At 42.8% G+C, this 17793-nt stretch overlaps 1 protein-coding gene across 7 annotated transcripts in view; it reads right to left on the reverse strand.

The window, feature by feature from the left end:
* Positions 1-17793, reverse strand: part of FLNB (filamin B) — an 83999-nt gene that overhangs the window by 33679 nt on the left and 32527 nt on the right. For all 7 annotated transcript variants that reach the window (XR_014506263.1, XR_014506264.1, XM_083419234.1 and 4 more), the window contains exons 8-20: positions 17283-17480; positions 15409-15546; positions 13707-13833; positions 12036-12172; positions 11082-11275; positions 10564-10677; positions 9618-9761; positions 8434-8557; positions 7929-8089; positions 6937-7027; positions 6302-6471; positions 2551-2668; positions 727-989 (exon numbers count right to left, since the gene is read on the reverse strand). Coding sequence is in view for 5 of the 7 variants with exons in the window: in XM_083419234.1 (XP_083275360.1) it covers positions 727-989; positions 2551-2668; positions 6302-6471; positions 6937-7027; positions 7929-8089; positions 8434-8557; positions 9618-9761; positions 10564-10677; positions 11082-11275; positions 12036-12172; positions 13707-13833; positions 15409-15546; positions 17283-17480 (1979 nt within the window). In the remaining 2 variants the exon portion in view is untranslated. The remainder of the gene's footprint in view (positions 1-726; positions 990-2550; positions 2669-6301; positions 6472-6936; positions 7028-7928; positions 8090-8433; positions 8558-9617; positions 9762-10563; positions 10678-11081; positions 11276-12035; positions 12173-13706; positions 13834-15408; positions 15547-17282; positions 17481-17793) is intronic.

Genomic DNA, 17793 nt, shown 5'->3' on the forward strand with positions numbered 1-17793 from the left:
CTTCTTCAGAAATTGCCAACATTTCTTCAACAGGAACTACGAAAGAAATAGGCCTTTTAATCCTGCCAGCTATTACAAGGCTCAACATGCATTAAAATAACGTAGAAGCTTAGATCGTTACCAAAACGCCTGACATTAATGCGTAATCACAGATGATCCAAAATAATTCTGAGTAAATTGTAATGTCTTATATCAACTCATTGCACAATCTAACAAATTTACCAATTTGTAATATATGAGAACGCCAAGAGAGAAAACAATTAAGATCCATGGCTATTACTGTACCTCTTTTGGAACATTTCTGAGTCCATAATGAATTTGAGGGAAATTGAATGGTGGGGGATAAATATCAATAGACTATTTGAAGGGGTAATGAATGGGGATAGCATAAGGGCAATTTGATTTGAAGGAGGATCTGCTGGGAATCTGGGTCAAATTAACTGAAGAGGAAGTGCTCTGGGGTGATCTGAGAGGGTGTAAATTAAGTAATTTGGGTGGTTAATAAGTCTAAGTTCCTGTGAAATTTGAATTCAAATTCATGTAAGGTTAGCAAATGCACTTCTATGTCTGTGGGCCCATGCCCCAAATTTGCGTCTAAGGGCTTCTGCTAAAAGATAATATTTGTCACACTTTTCAACAGTGTAATGCATGTACATCACAACTTGCCAAGCAATGGAAGCATCCAAATCTCACCCACCCATGTAGCAAGGGTTAGAAACAGCTTACCTTGGAAGGATCTGGTGGCAGAGTGGCTTCCACAGCGTAAGGGCTTCCTGGGACTGGATTCCCATCATAATTTACATCAACTAGATAAAGGCCCTCCTCCCGTGGGATATACTTTGCAGTGCTGCACTCTTTGCCTACTACAGGCTCCACAAGACATGGCACGGCTTGCTTGCTGGGGCTGAAGATGTTCACATCGAGTTTGCCCTGTCCACCAGCGCCTTTCGAATCAATTAGAAATTCTTGATCCTTCCCTACTTCAACTCCTTCAGAAATGAAAGGAGACTCTGTTATGGCATGTTCTCTTTCTCTACACTGACCATAGGTCATATTCAGAACAAAATTCATACCGGCTATCAATACAACAACATAGGGAGACTGTCCATTCCAAAATATGTACAGTTACTATTTCATTTTGCAAGCCAACCCCAGAGTTAACTCAGTAGAATGGAGACTTGCCCTTGCAGCTCACTGGAACACACTCATTTTGAAACACATTCAGGATTTTGCTCTGTGCCAATATTACCATGAAAGGTGTGGTTTTGGGGGGGGGGGAATCAACAGAGAGCAATAGGTCACATAACGCAACATGCAGGGTGAGAACTTTTTTTAAAGGTACTCTTTTTTTATATAGGCCATTTTCATATTGCCTCACCATAATATTGTTGTGCCATGTGAAGTCTAGAATGGAGAAGGTAGTTTAACATTTGGTTAACTGAAGGTCCAGTGCTCACTGAAGCAAAACTCTTTATTGTAGCTCAGTGTATTTCATAGTAGAACACTCCCTTCAGGAGCCTGGTCTTTCAAGTTCTTAAAATTCAAATGCACCTTCTTTAAAAGTCAATCAGCTCAAGGAATTGCTTAGAAAAGTAGTAGAACAGGCATAGGCAAAGTCGGCCCTCCAGATGTTTTACGACTACAACTCCCATCATCCTTAGCTAACAGGACCAGTGGTCAGGGAAGATGGGAGTTGTAGACCCAAAACATCTGGACTGCTGAGTTTGCCTATGCCTGTAGCAGAGCAAAATTTATCATCTCCACATCTATGTTCCAGAAAGTCATCAAATGGGATCTGAAATGCTACATGATCGCCAACCTAAAATTCTGCATAACCCTCAGTCCATCCATTTTAAAAAATAAAGCATGCAACCCATGAGCAGCCCTCTGTTCATGGAATGCTGTTTCCTGTTGTGTTGTCCTGCCTCTCCACTTTACTCCTTGAACCCCAATTCCAAGGAAATACTGCAGGATGTAGCATAGAGGACTGCAGATGGGGAGTAGATGAAAATGGGAACTACCTTCCAAACTATTATCTCACTGTATCCAACCAACATTTTAGCAAGAGCAAACGTCATACAGAAAGGTTTGGTGAAGGGTTTAGAACCAGAAGGATTCCTGCTTCCCCATGGTTAATGGGCGGAACTCAGGAAATCTTCAACGCCTTACTTTTTTTTCTCCTTACCCCACATTTTGGGCATTGAACGGGACTTATCCAAGGAAAGTCCTAGGTCAATGCTGGCCTTTAAGCTCGCAACTTCTTTTATTGCCAATACAGGCAGAATTCTCGCTTCGAGTACTTGCCTTAAATGGGCTGCTCTTTCCAGAGCAGAGAATGGCCAATTTCAATTTAACAGCGAGAACATATACATACACCCTTCTCCACCCAAAATTCTCAGGTCTGAACAAACTCAGAAGTTCTACGCAACACACAAAACAGTGATATCTGTCAATTCAGGTGTCTACTGGCATCTTGACCTCCATTCCAGATATGTTTATTCTGTATACGAGTTAAAAAAAAGAAAAGCTCACATTACTTAAGTTACTTACTGTTTTCCAGGCCATTAACTTTAATTTTGCTTAGGTCAAGCGGAGCAGCAACACCTACAGTGAAAGGACTCCTGGGGATGGGATCACCACCATAGCTCACTTGAACATTCATGCTACCCTAGAGAGATTGGACAGATTGGAAAACGTAGTTTCTTATTTCAATATTTGCTACAAGCCAGAAACTACAGCAGCAGAGTCTGACATACAACTGCCCCCTAATACTTCATCATGCATATCTTCAGACACCAGGAAGCAAAAGCTTATCCCAAACCTCCAGAGTTCTACTCAAAATTGTTCGGCAGTATATACAAGCAAAGTTGTAGAGGCAAGTAAATAACTGGTAGGAGAAATTCCAATTGGTAGCGGAAACAAGTTTTGTGCAGATGCAGCCTTGGCATTAAGCTTTTAGAAGTTCTGCATTTAAAGGCTAAAATACTACTATGTTTTTACTAGGATATCAAGATGCTCTGCCCTGTTATAGATGAAAGCCTGTGCCCAGTCTTGCCCTATAAGGACCCGTATTTTGCTAGCTTCACTCTTAAGCCTACTGTGTTTCAAACTAATCTATTTTCTACAAATTTCAGCAAAATACAAGTTTTTGAACCAAGGATACTGTAAATCAGTTAACTACAGTTAATCTGCAAGGGCTTAATACTAGGCAAAACATCAGAAATAACACGACGACTACTCTGCAGGTTAAGGTTTACTGTTTTACCCTTCTTATAGATGTGTAAAAATACTGTTGAGGGTCCTCTACAGTTTTATTTTATTTTATTTCTATACCACCCTATAAGGATGCAGGTGGCGCTGTGGTCTAAACCACTGAGCCTAGGGCTTGCCGATCGGAAGATCAGCGGTTTGAATCCCCGTGACGGGGTGAGCTCCCATTGCTTGGTCCCTGCTACTGCCAACCTAGCAGTTCGAAAGCACGTCAAAGTGCAAGTAGATAAATAGGTACCACTCTGGCGGGAAGGTAAACGGCGTTTCCGTGCACTGCTCTGGTTTTGCCAGAAGCGGCTTAGTCATGCTGGCTACATGACCCGGAAAAACTGTCTGTGGACAAACGTCGGCTCCCTCGGCCAGTAAAGCGAAATGAGCGCCGCAACCCCAGAGTCGTTCGCGACTGGACTTAACTGTCAGGGGTCCTTTGCCTTTTTATACTGCCCTATAACTGAAGGTCTCAGGTCAGTTCACATTAAAAATCACTTACATAAAATCAAAACAAAAACCAGATTCTGCCCCCCCCCCCAAAAAAAGAGGAAGCAATTTAAAAAGGGTATAGGATGTCAGGTCAGGCAAAGGCCTGGTTGAAGAGGAATGTTTTTGTCTGGTGCCTAAAGATGTATAGTGACGGTGCCTGGCGAACTTCCCTGGGGAGAGCATTCCACAGACAGGAAGCCACTGCAGAGAGGGCCCATACCCTCCTGACCTCCACATGGATGTCTACACTGTGTATAATGTGGATATGTATACTCCGAAGTCCTTAACTATCAAATTTATAATCTACAAATCAGAGATACAGGGGGGGGGGGAGCCACTAATGAAAATGTAAGGAATCTTCAGTTGATAAAACTGGCAAAGGGTGGTTTTATATATCAACTCCAATAGTTTAAACCTAACAGACCAAGCCCATTCAAAATCCAACATTCTGTATGTAAGGTATTTCCAATAATATCAAAACAGGCCACCTATATGTTGGCTGCAACCTACTTTCCCAGTTTCCCATTCGTCTGTTACAGTCTGAGCTGCACCTATTAACACCACAAGACAGACGGTCAACTTCACTTTTGATTCTGTAAAACAGCTAAATTAGGTGCCAAGAAACGAAGCATTTGCTGCCTAGAAACTGCCATGCATTCGTCTGCAATGTTCCCATATGGGCACAAGATTAACGCATCCAGAATCTTCAGCCTCCCTTTGTTCATTTGCTGTAGAACACTAATAAATTTGAAGGAACAGAGGCTGGCTATAGAGAAGAGACTTTGAAATTCAGATTTTTCAGTTAAGCTAGTTGGGCACGGGCCAGCAAAGCATAGCATGTTAACTCCCTGTGACTAAGGTGCATATAATGCGGCAGTTCTGGAAATTAATCCCTTGGATAAGGCATTTGGGAATGGAAGTTACATTTTCACAGGGCCCGGAGCAGTTTAATGTTTGATAAGTAGTATTTGTCACTGCTATGTTTACAGACTGACAGAGCAAAAGAACAGACTGCAATGTTTGCTTACTCCACCCCTTATTCACTTTAACCAGCTCGCTCTCCCCTTCCCCCTCCAGAACCTCTATCAACGTTTGCTTCAAAAATGCAATGTACATATGGTGCAGTGTTCAAATATGGCAGTATTTCTCAACAGTGCCACCACCTACTATAATTTTCAACCCCTGACAGAATGCTGGCAGAATGCCAGCGTTCAGTTTCCTGAGTTTACCTCTGCTTCCTTTATCTAAGCTGGGAGCCCATGGGCCAAATATTCTACACTGTACCCAGAAAGCGAGTCGCATTTTTTAATGCTCTCCATGCAGAAGAGGTTCCCTGCACAAAATAATTCAGCATCACCTGTGAGCTAAGGTCCAGTGTAGTCTTCTAAATCTGCTAGTTTATGACACACAACATGGATAACTTTAAAGGACGATGAAGCTATTCTTGGCCGCTAGCCGCAATGGCTAGGTACTGCCTACACTGTCAAAGTAATCATGCTTCTGAATACCAGCTGCTAGAAATCTCAATTGTGGAAAGTGCTGTTGTACTCAAGTCCTACTTGCGGCTACTGTGAGAACAGGATGTTGGACGAAACGGGCCTTTGGCCTGAACCAGCAGGGATGTTCTTGGGACACGCGAGGAACTTTTTATGCAAAGAAGCATTTACAAACAAAGCTCTATGCAAATGGGTAGAAACCACAATTCTACAATTCTGTAAGGATTCAAGCGTAAAATGGCTTAGCTGTCATCCGTGTGTATCTTGGATTTGGTAAGCATAGGAAAAAATTAGTACTTTCTGAGGTGTAAGCAAGCCAAGAACAGTTAACTGGCCTCCAAAGAACACATTCAACAAGCGTCAGCCATATTTTGAAGACAGTCCCTCAAATGCACCCCACCACTTGCAAGCTTGCTGCAAGTTGCTGGAGGATAGTACACAGCACCACTGTTTTCCGAAGTCATAAACTCCAGTTCTATTTACACCAGCCAGTGTCACGAGCGGCATGCCAAAGAGAAAGCTGGCATTGAAGTTTCTGCTACCAAGATCCAACTAAAACAGAAGCCTATAGAACCCAGCTACTCCAAATTATGGACACCTAAAAGTTGCACAAAATACCCAAAGGATCATCTCAGCATGAAAATGAACATGGCTTAGATGAAAGACCACCTGTATCAATGGACCAATACAGAAACCAGTGTCTGCTCTGCTCAGGATTACAAGAAGAGTCATATAAGGATGTTAAAGATCCAATCCAGAATGACCTGCTGGGTTTTCCAGTTTTGTTTTACTGCTTGCCTGAAGGAGATGTACAAGGACCAACAGAAACACCACTCGCCAGAAGCACACAGCAGTCACTATACTTAAACTACTAGGGGCAAAAATGAAAGTTGCAGCTGGTAACATAATTCTGAACATAAAGTGATAGTTCAGCCAAACCATCCCTGGGAGAGGAGATCACGGTCTCCTCCTCTGGTCCTGCTCCTATCATGCTGCCTGGGGCTAAGCCATGAGACAGAAGAGATCACACTAATACCTCTTATAGGAAATCCTACCTGCTGTACTGGAGTGTATCTTACGGTGTGTGAATAATCATAGTTGTCAATTATGTCCAAATCTTTGACAGCATCTCCCGCCATCGGTCCACTGAACTGAACATCCAGAGGGGCTTTTCCAGCACCTTTTGTGAACACGGTGAAATGTGTTGGCTTCCCATTTTCCACACCTAAGTAGGAGAAAAAGTAGAATTTATCATCACCCGCTTAAGGGATATTCAGAAAGAAGGTGTGCCATGCTTTCTTTTTCTTTTAACAGAATGAAGACGCCAGGCTAATACCAAACTGAACTCTTTGTGATTTAAGTTTTTTTTCTATCAATGGACTGATCTCTCCTAAATGCAGAATTGTATAGGTGTGATACAACAGTGTCCTAGTGGATTTCCCCTTCCTTCTCCTTCCCACTGCAGTCCCCTAAGGCTAAAGAACACATTTTGGATTTGGACACATGCAGGGAGCTGCGAGGGAGGAGAGGAAAAGGAAGTCCCTTCTCCTTAAGTGGGAGTCCATTGCACAAGGAATATGCGCAATCTGGGTATTGCTCTGTTTTAATATGAAGACAAAGGAAACAAGCAAACAGCTATCATGACAGCCCCCCAATCTTCCACACTCACCAAGTTACGGTGAACTCTCACCTGTTTTACTTAGTCCAGGCCCTTCAGCCTTCACCTTGCTTGCATCATGTGATGGTTCCACTTTCACTCTGAAAGGGCTTGTAGGGATTTCCTTCAAGACAAAAAAATAAATAAAGCTTTGTTGCAATGTAAGTTTTCTTTCCAAGTAAGAAAATACAAAAGAACTAGCTCATGAGACACCCGGGGCATCTTTCCAAAATGTGTATCTTCAAACATACACCAGACTGTGAAGCTATTGCTTTCCTTCTATTTAAAACAAAGAATACCAAAATAAAATCAACTTTTTGTGGCAGAGACCACCTTAAGTAATCAACTCTTTGTGTGTACTCCAGAAACCCCAATATTAATCTAATCTTCTGCTCCAGAAGGTCAAAAGGCAAATGTTGATCCTGCTTAGACCACCTTTGGCCTAAATGCACATATCATGGAACATTTCAAGTGGTCATTCAAGCAAATGCCATACAGTGCCATACAGAGAGGAAGTGATGCTTTGCATGGTACCTTTTCTGCCATTGGTTTAACAAGCATTCCTATTTCTTGGTGTGTGCCTTTTAGAAGTGCCCTAAATTTTTATTTAACTGATGCTAAATCAGTTCCGACTACAATCAGTCCTTGGTCACAGAGCAAGAAAACATCAAATTTATTATCCATTTTTGTATTATCTGTGCATTAAACAAGTTTCATTTCTAAAGAGCAAGCACTGAATTTCATTTTGCTCTTCAAATATTAGTGACAACTGGAAATCAAGAGCCCATTAAGTGGTTTTTATCTGCTACAACCATCTCTATATATTATCAGATACGTTTTCATAACTGCTGTTCTTCGTCATAAACCACCCTGAGGACCTTCAGGTGTGAACCCTTGTGAGACGTAAACAGAGCTTAAAAATAAATCAGTCATACAATAATGTCATACATACAGAAGCTTCAGCTACTCAGAGAGCAATATAAAATGGCATCTCAACTCCCCCCTCCACCATCTTAACTGCATACCTCTCCAGCAAACAGCACTTTGACAGTGTAGCGCCCAGCTGCAGGGGGGGTGTATTTAACTGTGAATGTATCATTAGCATTATGTATGATGCCAAAGTCTATGTCCTGCTCTTCTTCACTCAATACGTGAGCATCACATTTAATGCCCACACTGACATCACCTAGGAAGAAAACAAAAGTATCAATTTGTTAGTAAAATGACTTCACAATTGCTCCCTTGTATCAGTAGTTGTGGCTTGACACCCAGTATGGAGAACACTATGCCCTCCAGATGTTGTTGAACTCCCAACTACCCCTGGCCATTGGTCATGTTTGCTAAAGCTGATAAGATGTTGCTAAAATGCAACTCCTGACAGCCCAAGGCTCTCTACTCCTGCTTAACACATTTACACATACTTAACAGCTTTGTCAGCCACTTCCATTAGCACATTTCTTTCTAGAACAGTTCCACTGGAACAGCAGCAAATAGAGCTTAGGATAACTGTGTTAGTGATTCTGGTTTTACCTTCTCCTGCCTCTGTGCAGTCTACTGTGAAGTGAGTAGGTTCATTGGCTTTCAGACCAGTTCGCTCCACCCCGGGTCCAATAACTTTCACCTTCTGGGGATGACTGCCTTGCCCAATCTGGACCTAGGGGGGAACATTTCATCAAATCAAAGGAGGAACCACTTTGATTACAACATTTGTATGCCACTCCATAAAAGGGAAGGCTTACAGTAAGTATTCGACAATGTGGAGACAAAATAAAATCATGAACAGGGACCTGAATACAAGATAACAAAACCTGTGGCAACCCCAAAGTTAAAAATGTATTTAAGAACTGAGAGGACCAGAAAACATGTGTATTTCTGAATCTGCTTTATTTTATGGCCATAACTTTTCCTAATCTCATTTACATCTTTAATGGTGCATTATTAATTTTATTATTATTGTCATTATTATTATTATTATTGTTATTATTTCAATTTATATACCACACTTTATCAAAAGATCCTAGGACAGTGCACAACGTTAAGAACACATTTTACAGAGCATAATTATAAAAGCTTAATAAAAAGCATAATGACAAACAGCATAATAATAAAATAGTCATAACAACAGTTTTCCCCACCCAAGCTTTAACAGACCATAGATTGTTTAATGGCCAAAGGCCTCGGTAAACAGGAATATTTTTGCCTGGCACATAAACTATGTGCGACGATGGCACAAAGCGACTGAACTTTTGGTTACAACAGTGGTGGAGAACATCCAAATCAGACCCACCAGGCTTCTCCATTTGGCCTACAAGACCATTTTGGCCTAAACAAAACAGACCTGCTCTACAGCCTCATATGTCGAGGGTGCTCGGGGAATAGGGCTGAAACAGAATTTTCAGGCACTGCTCAGCAGCAGCAGCAAAACTCTGTTGCGTCTTGCAAGCACATTTTTCTTTTAAAGAAACTGGTCACCTGGTATCAGGTGACTGACAGGCGTGTGGCAGCACCCACTTGTCAAACTTGGCCTGCAAGCAGGTAAGGGAGATAAAGATCCAGCCTGCCAGATGGATCCAGTTTTCCACCTCTGGGCTTAGTGTAATACTCCCAACTAAATGCCAGTTAACATAAGCAAGGGTTTGTGCATAAGACACGGTAAGACATGCTACAACTGGAGGATAAAGAGCTGCAGCTATTGAGCTGCTTTTAAAACTTACCCTGTAAGGACTATTGGGCACATTGGCTCCTCCCCAAGTAAGAGCAAGTGTGTGCTTGATTGGTTTTGTTGGATTGTAAGAGCAGGCATAGATACCATCCGGCTTGCTTTTCATTTGGATGTCAATAGGATTCCCTTCTGCATCCTGTTAAAAAAAAAAAGGAAGAACGTAGATCCTCTTAAGAGGGGCGACTTACAGACCGACATGGTTTTGGAATCCTATCACTGCTAGTTTACCACAAATGATGGCAAGTCAAGAGTCTTTAGTGCAAGCTAACTGGTCAGCATTTAAGACTTCCATGCAGAACATCTTCCAATACCTTGTGGCACCGTATGTTCTGACGGTACATAGAATGTATAAACCTTTGCAGGCAAGAACGCAACAGAGGTATAGAGGAGGAGGAAGTGTTTTGATTACCTTCTCATCTACAGTATTGGTAAGTGATGGAAGCCCTTCCTGCTTTCTCTTCACTGCCACCAGGTAAAGAGCCATAAAACTTGCTCCACTTTAATCCTATAGGCTATAGCTAGATTTCACAGAGCAGGCAGATTGTAATATCAGCCACTCCCACTTAGGACCAAATTCACATTAACAAGTGTTGCTAGAACCACGTACCAGCAACCACCTGGGTAACATGGACAAGCTGACAAGACCAATAGTGCAATTCTTTCCTATCAAGGAATTAACCTGATCCTGTATCTTATAAGGACTTGGGCTCAGGGCATATTCACACTCGCCAATATGGCAAGTGCCAGGACTAGGCTAATGGCCCTTCAAGTCCAGCATCCTGTGATGCCTGTCTGTGGCCATATGGCATCTTAAGTATTTCTGCCCGTCAGACTAATACCCTTAAGAAGAAAACTCCCAACTTCTCAACACAATTCCAAGGCTCCAGTTCCAGATGACTTAGTGAGAAGCAAATGCAGTCTGGAACTCTGAACCTTACCTGCGCATAGATCCTCAGAGGGGCACTCCCAGCTTCCTTTGTGTCAACTGTAAACTCTGCAGGGTTGTTCACAATGCAGCCAGTCCGCTCCAGCCCTGGACCGTAAGCTTTTACCTAAGAAAGATCAGCAGAAACATAAGAGAATATGTCAACATACCTTTACAGGTTGTTAATACCTCAGGCTACAATGCCCAAAGTTTGTTCGAGTGAGATACCTGGATATACCTTGCATGTCACTGCTAAAATAAGCAGTTTTCCACTTGATGTTCTTGGGAACATCTCACAATGCAAAGCATACATGCACCAGTGCCTAAATTTGCAATGGTCCTCAATGGAAGGAGTTTCTCCTGTAATGAACTTCTAACCTGGGACAGACTCATATCTGGTGTTGCTGTGGGTTTCCTTTAAATTGGGGCTAAATCCTGACCCTGAATACCATCTAGCACAGCTTATACAGAAGGCTGACAGATTAATAGCTTTTTTTTTTTTTTTTAAGAGGCAGCTCCTCAGATACTTGCCTTGTCAGAGTTGAAGCCTGGAGAAGCAGGCTGGATGAACGCCATGTAGGGGCTGTCTTTGATATCTTCGTCATCACACATGATGTGAACGGCATATTCACCAGGCTCTTTGGGCCAGTATTTCACATCGCACGAGCCATCGTTCTGATCATCACATTCAATTTTGGCTTGAGATGGGCCTTCAATGGCAAAGCCTAAAAGAAGCAAACATGTTAGCAGTGCTGTTAAGAGATGCCATGCTTTAGCTAGTAGGACTCAAAGACCTTGGGTTGCCTGTTCAAAACCATTTTTTAAATCCACAGCATTAAAGCCTGTTAAGCAGGTTTTGTTTGAGGTAACCCTTACGTGAACTGAAACCATCTATTGCAAAGCAAACCAGAAAACTCACTGCAGTTACTGTGCTTCAGGGGCCGTGTGCTGAATTTCTCATCACTTTTGTCAGAAGCCAGTTTAGTGTTGTGGTTAGAGTGCTGGACTGGGTGGCCTTGGGGCTAGTCAAAGTCTCTCAGCCTCACAGGGTTGTTGTGAAGTTAAAGTGGGGTGAAAGTGGGACAAAGAATAATGTGTGCCAACTTGAGCTTCTAGGAGGAAAAAATGGCTTATACTAATTAATTTTAAAAGTCCATCCCCTTGGGTGTTATAGCACTGGGGCCTGGTGAAAGGCAGGGTCAATAATGAAGTTACCAGAGACATTGTAACCTTCACAAAACCCATGAGAAGCAAAGGCATCAGCCAACATTTACTGCCTGTCATGCTAAAACTGGGTGGAGGACAGTGTCATCATTGTTCTTGTCAGAAGTGCTATACAAACCAATTTCTTTTAAATCCAATTGGATGTGGTTCCACACCCACTGCAATGTGATGTTGAGAGACTTTCTCCATGTGAAGTTAGCTAGGCATCACGTAAATGCAATAACCATTTAGCAAAGCAGGGCAAGCCAGGCAAGTTCTTACCTAAGGATCCAACTTCTGGGCCAATGGATTCTACCACAAAGTCGGCAGATTTACCAACAACGCCTTCATGAAGGCCTGGCCCCCAGGCTCTTACTTTCTGAGGACCAGGTTCAGGGCCTACTTGAACTTCAAATGGGCTATGACAGAAACACCAGAAAACAGGATTAGGAGCAATTGATATCAGATACTAAAGATGGGCTACAGAGATGTAGCTAACCAGAAACATTGTCCTCCTGCATTTTTGTAAGCGCCTCCTGGATTGGATCCAGACTTCAAAAAACCTCTTCCTTTCTTTTCCATTTCTGCCACTGGAATCAGATCAGATAGATTGGGTAGGGAGAGGAAGGATATGATGCACCTGGGACTCTAGGAAAAGCTTGGGACTGAAAGCAGCAATGGTCACCACTACCTTTCCCTACACTGTCAACGATTCCAGTTACAGCCTGAATCCAGAACAAGGCAGAGCTTACTGTGCAATCACCTCTGTCCAGCTAAAAGACCGGGAGCTGGGAGATACAGATAGATGAACCGGGAGCCTAACCGCTACGTGGTGCATCACTTGGAAAACAGACGGGGACCAATGAAAGTAAAAATACAGCAGATATTCCAAAGGTTGCCTACATTAAAATTCCACTCTTTAAATAAAATCTGAATAATCTTGGTGCTACCAAATAGTAATCTGATACCTAGAAATACAGATGAAAGCTTGTGCCACAATAGTTTGTTGGCCTTTAAGGTGCCACAGGATTTGGTTTCTTTTTAATGCAGCTGACATAGTCTCCCTCTTCAGAAATTGAAATATACAATTTGTCCAAACAGGGTAGTACCCTTGTACTAGACTAGAGGTCTGCAACCTTTAAGACAAAAAGAGCCACTTGGACCAGTTTCTGAAGGGGAAAAAACTGGGAGCCGCAAAACTCGTCATTATAAAAATAAATTTTTTGTCACTTTTTTTAATTATTTCTTTGTTTGACCCCTCAGGATTACTCCTCATAGAAATAAACATTAAATTAACAAGTTACCTTTTTGTGTGTGTGTGTTCTTCACTCCCCTTCAAAACAGTGACCAGCGTACATGCCCCTTACAATGTAGCGGGCGGGCAGGTGGGAAGGTGACGTTGGGACGGTGCGTGACTAACGCACACACCGCCCCCATGCGACATCACAGCCAATACAGCGCCCGCCACAGTGGGGAGTGTCGGGGCGCACAATGCGCCTCCTCCCCTCGCTAGTATCCGCCCCGGAGCCGCAGCAAAGGTGTAAAAGATCCACATGCGGCTCGGGAGCCACGGGTTGCAGACCCCTGTACTAGACACTAAAAGGTAAACGTACCCCTGACCGTTAGGTCCAGTCACAGATAACTCTGGGGTTGCGCTCTCACCTCGCTCTATAGGCCAAGGGAGCAGGCATTTGTCCACAGACAGCTTCCGGGTCATGCAGCCAGCATGACTAAGCTGTTTCTGGTGAACCAGAAGTGGTACCTATTTATCTACTTGCACTTGATATGCTTTTGAACTGCTAGGTGGGCAGGAGCTGGGACTGAACAACGCTACTACCATCCATTAATTTGCTCTTGGCAGCTGTGGAAACTTAAGCCGTTCCAACATGTTTGGTAGGGAATGCACATCCATTGCTAAAAACAAACGAACCTGAAATGGATGTTCTAACTCACCTTTTAGGGATGTTGTGGCCTCCCCATGAGATTGTCACAATGTATTTTCCTGGAGTTACTGGATAGTATTCAAAGGCATACACGCCATCCACATACTCCTTTTGTTTCACAAGTTCCTCCAGACCTTCTGCAGAAATATCATCAATCTAGCATTAGCCTTCCATAGTTACAGCCTCAATCCTCTGGTTACAGGCAATTTTGCCCCTTTCCAGTAGTTTAAGAAAAATTGCTAAGAATGAAGTCATCCCCACCCCCAACCAGAAATAGTTTGCAAGGAGGAGAAATGGCCTCCAAGTTGTCATGCAAGAAAGATGGCATAAATATTTCCAGAAGAGATCGATGAGTGAAAGTGTTACGTTACCTCGCTTAACTCATTCCCTTATGTTATTCCTTAGTCTAAAGAATTATGCGTGTCATGTTAAAACAAGGGAAGCTTAAGCTTCATCAGACCTCATGACCACAAGTATTTGGGGAATGCCTACTTGATTTAATTTTCCTGCAACAGTCTAAATATGCCTAAGTTTGTTGATACAAGACTATTGTCTTTAACAGTGCACAGTTGGCAACCCTGCCATAGCCAACGCTTTAAGCACATTACAGCTCGCAAGAGGCCCACCAGAATCCCCACCAATTTGTACAAGGCTGAAAAGGATTGCCATTCATTTTGATCTGGGGCCAGAAGGTAACAAAGCCCTGAATCTATTTCAAGCCGTACTGTGATCCAAGAGTAGAAAAAGGTGTCTGCCATATGATCAGCAAGCCAGCGGGGGACTTTCTGTCCATTATGACTCCTGAACGGAGCATTAATTTGCTAAAGCAAAGCAGAGGGGAAATGATCCTGGGGTTCAGTTTTGAGTACCCATCTTTAAGGTCAGAACTCCCAAAAATGTGTAAAATGTAGTATCCTGACCTGCTAAGTTTCACTTATTTTTTTACCAAGTCTGAGAAAAGGAAAAGAATGACGGTCTGAAATCCTGAAACAGTCAAGTTGCATAAAAATTGACAAATCATGTCCAAGTTACCTCAAGCAGCTGAGGAGTATTTCAAACAATTAATACAAGTTCCATTAGTTTCCAGTATTTACACTTCCCCAGGTAAACCTGGGGAACTCCTCAGCCACACAGCTTATTTGGTTATCAGTTTGACACAGACAGCCTCTTATTTATATTCCATTCAGGCAGATAAGCAAAGAAATGCAGGCACCTGATACCATCTTGTCTAGTTTGGCCTAACCTTTCTTCCCCTTTTGCAGGTTTGCTTCACATTTCTTGAGCAATGTTGTCATGAAACATTACCGAACGTTTTTTGCTACACACACACACACACACACACACACACACACACTTTTGTCCAAGAGCTTTGCACCATAGATACTGAAGTAGAAGTTCAAGCCTTTCCAAACCCACTAAAGCAGTTGCACAGCTCAGATTACTTCTGTATAAACAGGTAAACAAGGCGGTTATCACACCCAAAGAACCAGTCATTTCAAATTTGCAGCCATGTTTACCTAGTCTCCTCTTGTGCAATTAGATATGAGAGAGAGAAAAGAGCGGCTCCATTTCACTTCTGGAGTTTCCCCAGGGGATAAAGTCAACATACAGATACCAGAATCACAAGCCGATGGATTACACTTTTAAGCCTTTTGCAAACTTCCCTGGCCCCACCCCAAAGCCCCAGCAATGCTAAGAAGCCGAGCACTTACTTGGTCCTTTTATTGCCACATGGATATCTCCACTCCCTGCGGCTTTAGTATCAACCTTGAAGTCTGCGGTTTCTCTGATCCGAACTCCTTTAGGTTGGAGGCCTCTACCACTGGCACGGCAGGCATTTGGATTGCACGCTGCAAGCGAATTGCAGACAGACATCAATACAGCCTTTGATTCCTAGAGATATTTAACTTAGCCAAGCTAGTCTGGAACGGTTTCTCTCGGCTTGCTTTAAGATGGATGAGATTTTAAGTTTATGAAATGTAAAACCTGAACACCATTTTGCAGTCTTAAGGAGGCAAGACTGAGGCTGTCAATGCACATTATATTAACATAAAACTGGGGGTTGCATGTTTTTTTGCTTCACTATGTACAAACACAAGTCTCGTTTAAATGAACTAAACTAAGAAATTTACATCAGCATGAGAGACCAGGGAAACTGGAGAAACTTTTTTTTTAAAAGAAAGGGAAAGTGGTTTTGGCCTTACAATAGTAAAAGGAGCAAAGTATCCTCATTTTCAAAATTTCACACTTAGGAGGGCATATTGCCTTAGGGCATGCATGCAGATGAAACCTTCCAGTTTGAATCAGACTTTTTTTTCCCCAGTGAAGTCTCAGGTTCCAAGGGGTGAGGGGTGAAGGAGAGGGCAAGAAGTGAAACATAGCATGAGACAGAGAGCATCTCATAGAGATGTTGCACCTTGCATGGTTGAGACAGTGTTGCTATGCTGATCCTGCTATTGCTCCTAAATTAGCAAATTTAATCCCCAGAGGAAGCCCCATGCAGATGTGCCTGAAATGAACAATACAATTCACACGCAAGAGTTTAAGCATGCTTTCCTGAACACCGTCACCATTAGGGAAAGCAGGTCTGTATGCAGAAACCACTGGATACAGTGTGAAAAAGACCACATACAGAATGACGATTTATGGGAGATAAGCAGGCTCACAGTTGTCAGTATTTGGCCTAGCCATGAAACTGGACTGTGAGGCATGCGGGCTTGGGTTTCCAACAGCTCAACTCCATGCATTTCCTTCTGGAGTTGGCAACCATTTCCTTGGAGGGAAAACTAATTCATCCCATGAAAAGCTGTCCTGCTGCAAGCATGCAGGGAATTCTCATCCCCAGCCAATCTGCATTGACTACTTCTACATCCATCTGTAGATGCAACAAACCGGGGCTGTAGCAGCAAGCCGAAGTTCAGTTTCAAGCTCCTTGCAACAAAGTTTGGCAGTTTGTGGTTAAGCCGTTTGACTTCTTGCGAGACTGCCTGAAGCCTGACCTGCTGCTTGCAACATTTTCATACAACCCAGCCACTTCTGCTTAGGGCTGCAAACCTGCTGACTAGGTGTTCAGAAGAAACGCAGCAACACAAGTTCACCCTGCACACCCTCTTACCGACAGAGCTTGCCCAACTATGAAGCCAATAGCAGTGAAGTCCAACATCTCACAAATTGAAAGTAGCTCAGGAGAGGTGAGCAGAGGTCTGAAAGCACAGGAGCAGGCAAGGATGGAATAGAAAGCCAAGTGTCAGTTCAAGAAGGGAAGAGAGTTGTGATACAAAATAAAGTGAATATAGTTGGTTTTAAAGAGACACAGCAAGAAAGCTCAATTCTAAAAGTGTAAGAAGGAGCAATGCGGTCATTTAGGATGACAAGACTGATAAAACCCAGTTAGTTAAATGTGATAAGATACTAACACTTAAAAGTCCTTTTTAGGGGAAATGACTTTCATGCAAGAATTGAACTGCTTTATCCAAGCCAAAAGACTAAATTCCCACGTTTAGAGAGTCTCATAGATACTGCACTTAATGTGCACATTTATCCAGTAATATGGTTAAATAGTTATACCTTTGCCCTAAACACATACCTTCACCAACATGAATACCCCAAGGGCTTTTGGGAATTTGCTCTCCAGCAAACGCCACTTTAATGGTATGGGGACCAGCTTGAAGAGGTTTGTACACGCAACGATAGACTTGATTCCCTTTGTCTTCTATTGCAACTTCCACGGGGTTCTTCCCTTGAGGATCTTCAACTTCTACACCTATATCACCAACACCAGCCCCTACAAGATACAAAATAGGAGCTCAAAAATTATTTCCACAGTTAGGGAAGTCTCCCAGTTTCTTATATTGGCCAGTAGCCATCCCAGTGGAAAGAGGGCCAAGGAAATGTACACTCTATATAGCCAAATTAGGGTGTTGGGAAATGGGACACGGAGACCATCTCCCCTCAAGAACACATTGTTTTCTCACGAATTTCCAGTTTAGCTTTTCCAAAAAGAACCCAAAAGCTATTGAGTATGATAATGATCCATAACAAAAGGCAGGAGGACCTCAAGGTTTGCAGCCTGAGGAAATTAGTTGCGAAATGCCTGA

Source organism: Podarcis tiliguerta (assembly GCF_965153285.1).
Source record: "Podarcis tiliguerta genome assembly, chromosome: 2".
Lineage (NCBI taxonomy): Eukaryota > Metazoa > Chordata > Lepidosauria > Squamata > Lacertidae > Podarcis > Podarcis tiliguerta.